This window comes from Clinocottus analis, unplaced genomic scaffold (genome assembly GCF_023055335.1).
Source record: "Clinocottus analis isolate CAN_PGR_092001 unplaced genomic scaffold, fCliAna1.0.p SCAF_17, whole genome shotgun sequence".
NCBI lineage: Eukaryota > Metazoa > Chordata > Actinopteri > Perciformes > Cottidae > Clinocottus > Clinocottus analis.
In genome coordinates, this window is record NW_027175898.1 from 16,088,812 (window position 1) to 16,098,811 (window position 10,000).

The 10,000-nt window shown below is 46.2% G+C and overlaps 1 protein-coding gene across 17 annotated transcripts in view; it reads right to left on the reverse strand.

Moving 5' to 3' along the window:
* The window catches only part of tnika (TRAF2 and NCK interacting kinase a), a 57,427-nt gene that overhangs the window by 42,220 nt on the left and 5,207 nt on the right, over window positions 1-10,000 (reverse strand). For all 17 annotated transcript variants that reach the window (XM_068580650.1, XM_068580649.1, XM_068580643.1 and 14 more), the window contains exon 2: window positions 4,036-4,101. In XM_068580650.1, the coding sequence (XP_068436751.1) occupies window positions 4,036-4,101 (66 nt within the window). The remainder of the gene's footprint in view (window positions 1-4,035; window positions 4,102-10,000) is intronic.

Genomic DNA, 10,000 nt, shown 5'->3' on the forward strand with positions numbered 1-10,000 from the left:
CATGGCGAGAAAGTGTTTGAACACACACACACGCACACACACACACTCACACACATATAAAAGCAAACACACACAAACACAGGAAATGTTATGTTGCTGCGAAATAAGCCGAGGACACAAGTCGATGAGACGATGGACTGAATGTGTCATGGTTCACATGCTCGTGTGTGTCTGTGTGTGTGTGTCTGTGTGTGTGTGTCTGTGTGTGTGTATGTGTTCTTCTCATCGAGACATGATGAGTCTCCACACTCGCCCTCGCGTCCCATCACGGAGAAGAATGACTTCTCCCGCGGGAACGACGAGGAGCCGCGCGATCGATCAATTAGCCGATCGATACGCCCGTCGATCGATAAGTCGTTCCCTCGGTATGTTCAGGGTGGGGGAGGGGGGGGCGTTTTGGCCAATAGCCGGCGAGGGAAAACCCTCCCCCCTCCCCTCTTGCTTCCTCAATTCGGGGAACTGTAATTCCCAGAAGCTCCATCAAATATTCACGGGCATCCGAGAGAAAAGAGAAGCGGAGAAGAAACAGAAGCACGATTAAATAAAAAATGTAAGAAAGAAAGAAGAGCGTGAGTAAAGAGCTGGAGAGATGAGGGAGGAAGAGAGACGTGGGAAAATGAAAAGAGAGGAGATACCGACGAGGGCGATGGAGAGAGAGACGATGAGACGGAGAGAGACGACAGTTAGAGAGAGAAAGAAGAGAGAGAGCGTGTTTAATTATTCAACATTACCCGTGTTCTCTATTTACAGCCCTTTTAGAGCAGCCAGTAGGAGCTATATATATATATATATATATATATATATATATATATATATATATATATATATATATATAGCACAGGCTGCTCCCTTAAGTACAGTTTCCCCCCCAAAGAAAATGAGAAGAAAAGCTGATTACATATTGATAAGAGGAAAGAGTGGAGGATGAAGCTGAGAGGAGGAGAAACAGAAACAACGAGCTGAGATGAAAAACTCAAAATATGATTTCTCTCTCCGCTCCGGCTCCTCGTCCATCACTGCTGTCGCTGACGAGAGAAACAACAACAACAACAACAACCTGGAAACAACTTTTTCAAGAGGTTTTTTATTGAGATGCTGCTATGTGTGTGTGTGTGTGTGAGAAAGATGCGTATCATTTAACTAGATAAGTAGAGTAGAGCTCTCTCTCACTCCCAGACACAGACCCAACACATAAAGCACTGCTCTCCATTATGTCACATGCACACAAATGGACGCATGCACGGTAACACACGAGCGTCTCCAGCTTCATTACTCGTGTCACACGAGTGAAAACCAGCGGATCGCCCTGAGAGGCTGATCTCTCCCTGCAGGAAAGGAAGTATCTGATCACAGAGATGCTGTATAACAACACACACGTTTTAAAATCAAAATAATGTCCACTGCACAAGGACATCCAGCTGCTTTTTTTGTAGCTTTGACCCAAAGCGACTCATCCAAACGGGCGTTTTTGTTAAAGTTTAAATAGGCCCAAAGGCGACGTGTCCATCACGGACATGAATAATTCATTTTCAATCAAGTGAAAAACAGTAATGTTGCAGCGAGGATGATTAATTGATACGTCCCATCGTGTGAATACATCTCTGCAGAAAATGAAACCAGGAAGAGAATAGAGGAGCGGGGGAGGCGTGCAGAGATTCCCAACGTTTTCAAACTATACGGCGTTAAAAAAGAGGAGTGGAAGCGTGTTTACGGCCGGCAACCGACTCTGATCTTTAGAGAAGCAGCTGTGCTCGGCCCGAAGCATCGATCCAGACGGAGACGCTATGGTGCAAAGCTATAATATATATATATATATATATATATATATATATATATATATATATATATATATATATATATATATATATATATACGGTCCTGTGTTATTTTCCTGATACGACATGTGTTTAAAACGGGTCCAGAGCGACGCTCTCTGGGTGATTCCAGCTCGCTAACGCGCCGGACTGAAGGTCAATTTATCACCTGGCTGACTCTGAGCCTCACCTGCTCACCAGGAGCTGATCCTCTTCGGGGCCGAGGAGTTTAAAATAAATGGCGTTTTTTACTCGAGTGACTCTTCCCCCTTCAGCTGTGTGGATGAATTCAATGTTTCCCAATTTACATCCGTACAGCGACTTTGGGGCGGCGTTTGAAACGAAGCGCTGCTGCATTTTGCTTCTATTTTGTGTGAAGATTTACATTTCTGATGATCATTTCCTGAAATATATGTCGGTACAATGTCTGAAAGTGTTTTTGAATAAAGCTCAAGGTGACATCTTGGTGATTTATATTATTTTTTCCCAAAATGCTGGAAGATGTGCGATACATAAATGAGCTTGGAGACCAAAAGGATGATTTAACCCCTTCAGTACGGACCCCGTCGCCGGCGACAGAAAGTAACATGCAAACAGGACGCAAAACTAATTTGACCGTAACTCCACAAATATTTGCGCAATCGATGTAATTCCAACGGATTCTGAGCGCTAACAAGCGTAGCTTTCCAATGCTAGTAATAATAATAATGACTTATACTTTGCCAGATTTTGAAAGTTACATTTCTCCTGAAGAAAAGCAGCTAAATAATTTTGCCAAAAGGACATTTGTTTTTACATATTTATTGATAAATAAGACAAAAAAGGACCAGGCGGACTGTCATCGTTACAGTACTAAAAGGGTTAACGGGCAATGTGTGAAATATAAATCAACTTTTTGGCTCCTAAAGCTCTGAAAATCTGCTACAAACATCCAAAAACTTCATAGAGAAGGAAGAAGAAATCTGATGTAAACGTCACTTTTTAGACCGAAAACCAACAGCAGCAACAGAATCAACTTCAGTATTAGACTCAGCTGAGTTGCCAGCGTGGATCAGCCGAGTTGCCAGCGTGGATCAGCCGAGTTGCCAGCGTGGATCAGCCGAGTTGCCGCTCTGTGGCTCGGCAACGTACGGGAGCAGACCGGCTGAATGTCAGCCGGGAAATGAGCCGTGACGCTTTTTTTTTTTACCAAGACAGCAGAGTCAGCGAAACATGGGATACACACAACGCTCCTGTTCTCTCATTCCTTTTGTGGGGTTTTTCCACACACACACACACACACACACACGTGTGAGGATGTCAGATTATTTCTAAAAAAAAACGTGAAGAAGCATCTGTGACCTCTGCCTGACCTTCCATCTCGTCCAATCAGGTGGAAGAACAGCTCCTCTCCATCACCACCTGACCTTGACTTTCTGCTCCATTAGGCACACACTTTCTCTCTCTCTCACACACACACACACACGCACGCAGACAAGATACACACACTCAAAGCGGCCTTTGCGTGTCCACACTTTCGCATATTTGAACAAACACATGTTTATTTCAGCTCGAGGTGATTAAACAAAGCCGGTGGTGCCGCATCCTGTTGAGATGGAGCAGGAAAAGGAAGCGAGGACCCGGGCGGCGGGCCATCGTGTATATATATATATACAGAGAGAGAGAGAGAGAGAGAGAGAGAGAGAGAGAGAGAGAGAGGGAAGGGGAAGTTCAGACGGCGACATGGACAGAGAGATAATATTTCAATGAGAGCGGGAAAAGCGTCTGAGTCCAGCTGACAGCAGAAAACCTCAAACCACAGTGACATCACAACGACCGAACACTTCCTGTGTCCCAGTGAAACTCTTCCCCCTCCCTGAAATACTTAATCCAGACGGGTAATCAACCCTTCGGACAGGTAGAGAGAGTCATGCCAATACAGGCTTGGAGCAGATGAAGTAAATGGATGAAAAAGAGTCAGAGAAATTCTCCTAAAAGCACTTTAATGTGCCCCAGTTTCTGCTTCTCCTCTTCGCATTTACGTCTCTTTTTACATCCGCTCCATTTCCTCTCGAGCTCGTCCTCCTCTCCTCTCCTCCCTCAGTTTTTCCTTCAGTCACATCGCACGTTTTCTGTTCTTTATTCCACACGGGCAACGCGCAGAGATCGAAGAAAAGCTGATAAGTAGCGCAGCGCGCTGTCAGGAAAAGGCAGAATGTGTGCTTCAAAGTCAGTGTCTTACCTTGTACACCTGCCCATAGGTGCCATTCCCCACCAGCTCAACCAGCTCAAAGATGCCAGCGGGATCCTAGAAGGAGAAAAGGAAAAGACAGCGGGATCAGTGGGAGGAAGATGGAACAATTGAAGCATTTATTCATACATTCAAAGGGGGGAAAACAGTTAAAAAGCCAAGTTGATGCATGAATCAGATATTCATGGTTCAGAGGATGAATCCTCAAGGAGGTTGACATGTTTTAGTAACCCTTTATAGTAACTACACGCCGTGAAGCTTTAGTTAAGCATGAGTAAACACTTCATTTATCATTTATAAAGCATTGTTCCACACTTCTCTAGGCCGCTGCCGCCTCTAACGCGGCCAAATAGTACAGAGACGAACAACGTGTGGCGTGTTAGCATGCTAGCATTTGCTAACTAGCACAAAACAGTAATGTACAGCTGAGGGCTGATGGGTAAACTTTGGTTCTCAACCCTTTCCTTCCAGAAGTTATCGAAACGTCTCGATCACTTCTGGAAGGAAAAGTTTGAGCTCGTCCACATGAGGGTGAACGCTTGTGACTTTGGGGAATCCCTTCACTTTCTTTATCATGTTCCTCTCTGTCCATTGGTGTTTGGCGCTAGTTTGCAAATGCTAGCATGCTAACACGCTACACTTTTGATAGTGTAGACTACCACTGTGACGTACAGGCCCACTGGCATGGCGGCACGCCGTCTTCCCAGTCACACACACACACACACACACACACACACTAGTTAACTGCACTTTTAGAGTGTTAATTGGAGTTGAGCGCTGATGCTAAACCAGCCGAGCTAGCCGGGGCGTCGACGCATCGGTGTGAAATGCGGCGCGGGATAGTTTTAGACTCGCGTCCAGACCAGCTAATAACTTAAGCCCACAGTCGCTGGGTTGCCAGCACTCTGCGCTAGTTAGCAAATGCTAGCATGCTACACTTTGATAGTGAAGACTACCACTGTGACGTACAGGTGCACAGACCCACTAGCATGGCGCACACCCTCTTCCCAGTCACACACACAACTACTACCACTTGTTAACTTCACTTTTAGGGTGTGAGCTGGACCTCAAACTCGAGCGCTAGCGCTAAACCAGCCGAGCTAGCCGGGGCGTCGACGCATCGGTGTGAAATGCGGCGCGGGATAGTTTTAGACTCGCGTCCAGACGAGCTAATAACTTAAGCCCACAGTCGCTGGGTTGCCAGCACAGAACGCCACCGACAAGGAGCAACTTGAACACAGCATTAAACCCGCTGACCCCCTGAGCACACACACACACACACACACACACACACACACACACACACACACACACACACACACACACACACACACACACACACACACACACACACACACACACTCCTCCCCCATCCTCTGTGCCAAGTGTTGCTACGGCATTCCAACAATAGCTGGTATTCACCCTCTCCTTCCTTCCTTCTCTCTCTCTTTCACGCTCTCTCGCTCTCAGCTTCTGTTCTCCAACCAGCCGAAGTCCATCTATGTCTTTCTTTCTTTCTCTCGCTCTTTTTTTTTTCATCTGCACATGCTTTTCTTCCCGACCGCGTCCCGGGACAAGTCCTTCTTTTTCAACGCTCCTCTCGTGTCACCGAGGCCTTTTTCTCTCTCTCTCTCTCTCTCTCTCTCTCTCTCTCTCTCTCTCTCTCTCTCTCTCTCTCTCTCTCTCTCTATTAAAGGTAACACAACACTTTTCACGATGTGTTTAACACAACTTTGTACCTCGTTCTCGCCCGTGGAGATGTTAGCGCGATAGAGTCGGGCCTTCATTTCCAATAACTGCTCATAATGTGCGTTACCTTCCACTTCCAGCCAATTGTACCGAGTCCAGCTAAAAATACACTTTACATACGAGGTCGTTTCTGTCGTTCTTCATCCCTTTTTCTTTTCCTGTTGTGAAAACTCTCCGGTATCATCTGGGGAAGAGCCGTGTATAAAAATAAGACCTTTCTGCACGGGGGCAACGCCAGAAGCTTGTTTAGTTGCTGAGTCACAGAAATAAACTGCAGTATTGTGAAGATCCGCTCCGGGCTTCATGCAAAAAATACTTTGAGAACAGACAATATTACACCATGCAGACAACTCCCCTCTTAATAAAAGCATCTTTTTTTATTCCCTCTGTCTCTCACACGCACTCTATTTCCATCCTCGCCTCTAACCTCGTCGCGTCTCTCTCTTTTCTTTCTCTTTTGTCTTTTGTCGAGCTTTCAAGCGAACTTTGCCGGCACAAAAACGGCAGATTTACGCGAGGAAATTACAGGATTACGGCCCGAATGAAGAAAGAAAACTTTACGACCGCATCTCGCGGGCGCTGGCGCGACACTATATCATTGTGTACATGCTCTTTCTTCTGTCCTTCTGTCCTCTCTCTCCGTTTTCCCTCCCTTTCTTCCCTCGCTTCCCCTTTTCCGTGTCTCTTGTGTGTTTGTTTCTGCGGCTCTCAGCAGACCTGTCAACCTGTCAATGCTTTCCGAAGACGAGGCCTTTTCTTGCTCTTTCCTTCCTTTTCTTGTCAGTTTTTTTTCACCCCTACTTCTCGGTTGTGTAGAAGACACACAAACACACACACTTTCCCCTCACGTACAAACACGCACAAAGTCATTCTTTGACACTCCGTCTCAAGTACATCCTCCTGCTGTCTCGCTCTATCGCACTACCATAATCACACACACACACACACACTTACACTCACACACACACACAAACTCTCACACACACACACTCACAGACTCACACACACTCTGTGCCAGAAGCACACTCCTACACGAGGGCTAGTGTTCAAATGTTCTAACGCGTATGAGTGGGCTCAAAAGAAGAGTGTGTGTCTGTAACTAAATGTGTGTGTGTGTGTGTGTGTGTGTGTGTGTGTGTGTGTGTGTGTGTGTGTGTGTGTGTGTGTGTGTGTGTGTGTGTGTGTGTGAAAAAAGAGAGCCAGCGAGAGACTGCGAACCTCTTTCAACAGTTGCAGACAGCAGCATTCTGCAAGCACTGCAACTGCCTCGCTATCATGCCTTCAGCTTATGCAGGTACATTTCCTTCTCCCCTCACTTCCTTTTTCTCTCCCCAAGTGTGTGTGTGTGTGTGTGTGTGTGTGTGTGCGTGTGTGTGTGTGTGTGCGTGTGTGTGTGGCGGATGTGTGAATTAACTCTCAAAGCGTGCATGCAAAGTTCTGACAGCAACTCCCAAGACAAACCCAAAGGATGCACAGGATCTCTCTTTCTTTTTCTTCTTCTTCTCTTTTTTTTTAACACGGCAGAAACATGCAGACACACGGCAAAACGCCGGAGGACACGTGATGATGTCGCACACGTGGAGTGCGTGTTGGGGAAACAGAGCATTTGTTTTTAATGCTCCAGTTCATACATGTCCTGCGGCTCGTTGATGAAAATATACATATATAGAGGAAGATATCATTCATATTTTATAGGCCACTCCAGTGTACGCCAGGCTTTGTCAGTGCTTGTGTTTGTGTGTGTGTGTGTGTGTGTGTGTGTGTCAGAGGTTCCCTATGACTGTGCCATTTTTGGCCCCTTCTCCTTTTTCCCCTTTGTGTTCCTTGTGGAGCGTCACATGACCTCACTGGTGCTCATGAATCACGGTGTGTGTGTGTTGGTCCAAAGCCGCATCCCCTGAACTTATTTGGACATTACCCGCAGGAGCCGTGTGTGTGTGTGTGTGTGTGTGTGTGTGTGTGAAGATGCAAACGTCTGAATCATTGGGACCGGACTTGCCGGCTGAAGGGAACAAAGCAGGGCCGGATAATAAAATAACATCAAATCTAATTTGCAATACTGCGAATATTATGTGTATTATGTGTATTATGTGCATCATGTGCGTCATAGTGACGTTTTTCAATGATATATTGTCGTCCTCGGCTACAGGAAAACATCTGCTGGTGAGGTTATGAACATGTGGAAGTCGCGCAGCCGGAAGCAAACAGACTTCATCTCAACATTTCCATCATGAGACGACGTCCGGACCGACGTTCTCCGTCAGGAGTTCACGAGAGGAAACGGCTGCTGAATAACAGTTCAATTATAATAACACACGCAAAAAAAAGTGCTGAGACGGGTGAGAACAGAACGCGCTCCGGCCATTTTGAGACATGACGTTAAAAAAAAAAAAAAGCCGCAGACGCACATCGGTTCTCCAAAATGTCAAGTTTTGAGAAGAGTTTAACAAGCTCGCTGACTTGGCGGTTTTTCTTGCTTATGCCAGACGTCTGTGTATCCCAAAGCCCACAAGAGGAGCGTGACTTTGTTTTTTCAATTTCTATGAGAAGAAAACCAGCGGTAATATGTTTATCATAAGCGACATTCATCCAGACGTCAGAAGAAGAGCAACGTCCTCCTGCGTGACCTTCACTTTTTGTAATCTTTACACACGAGACGAGAGCTTTAGTGCGTCCCCAGATAAACACTCTGATCATTGTCCTTTGGCATTTCTTCTCGACAGGAAGTGGTTTTGTGCAAAAGCAGGATGCAGGAGGATTAACTGTGTGCACGAGGACATGGAGATGGAAGCAGCACCGGCTCCACTCTTTTATTTGAACGCAGGGGAGTAGAGGGAGGGGGGATATTGGTCCATTATAAATAATGGCTTTTAGAGTGCACGGCTGGTGAAAGCCACTTTACAACATGCTTTCATTCTTTCATTCCTTCATTCCTTCACCTTAATCCTCTCCACCGCATTCCTCACTAAACTTAATTCCTAACGAACCGATTCTGACCGTGAACCAGAACAAACACCTGAGCATGAAAGCGTAAAAGCAGGCGGCGCCCGCGCCCTCGCCGGACCCACAGCTGTAACGAGTCGACGATTGTGGGTTCGACGGCGTGAACAGAAGCGGGACTCGACCCCTGATCAACACATACAACAACAGCGATAGTGGTTTCACAGCGGAGGAAAAGCTCCTGCGCTAATCCTGCCATTATGTCGCGGGGGAATCTGACCCATTTAAGCTTCCAGCAGTTGCAGGAAAAAAGGTGAAAGTAAATGTGTGACAATGACGGGACAAACATCCTGAGTTAGAACACACCACACGCATGAGGGACATGCATGTGGTGTGTTCTAGCATGCTATAGCATGCTGCATGTAATGTGTGTTCATGCATGCTATAGCATGCTGCATGTAATGTGTGTTCATGCATGCTATAGCATGCTGTATGTGGTGTGTGTTCTAGCATGCTATAGCATGCTGCATGTAATGTGTGTTCATGCATGCTGTAGCATGCTGCATGTGGTGTGTTCATGCATGCTACAGCATGCTGCATGTGGTGTGTTCTAGCATGCTATAGCATGCTGCATGTGGTGTGTTCATGCATGCTGTAGCATGCTGCATGTAATGTGTGTTCATGCATGCTGTAGCATGCTGCATGTGGTGTGTTCTAGCATGCTATAGCATGCTGCATGTGGTGTGTTTTAGCATGCTATAGCATGCTGCATGTGGTGTGTTTTAGCATGCTATAGCATGCTGCATGTGGTGTGTTTTAGCATGCTATAGCATGCTGCATGTAATGTGTGTTCTAGCATGCTATAGCATGCTGTATGTGGTGTGTGTTCTAGCATGCTATAGCATGCTGCATGTAATGTGTGTTCATGCATGCTGTAGCATGCTGCATGTGGTGTGTTCATGCATGCTACAGCATGCTGCATGTGGTGTGTTCTAGCATGCTATAGCATGCTGCATGTGGTGTGTTCATGCATGCTGTAGCATGCTGCATGTAATGTGTGTTCATGCATGCTGTAGCATGCTGCATGTGGTGTGTTCTAGCATGCTATAGCATGCTGCATGTGGTGTGTTTTAGCATGCTATAGCATGCTGCATGTGGTGTGTTTTAGCATGCTATAGCATGCTGCATGTGGTGTGTTTTAGCATGCTATAGCATGCTGCATGTAATGTGTGTTCATGCATGCTATAGCATGCTGCATGTGGTGTGT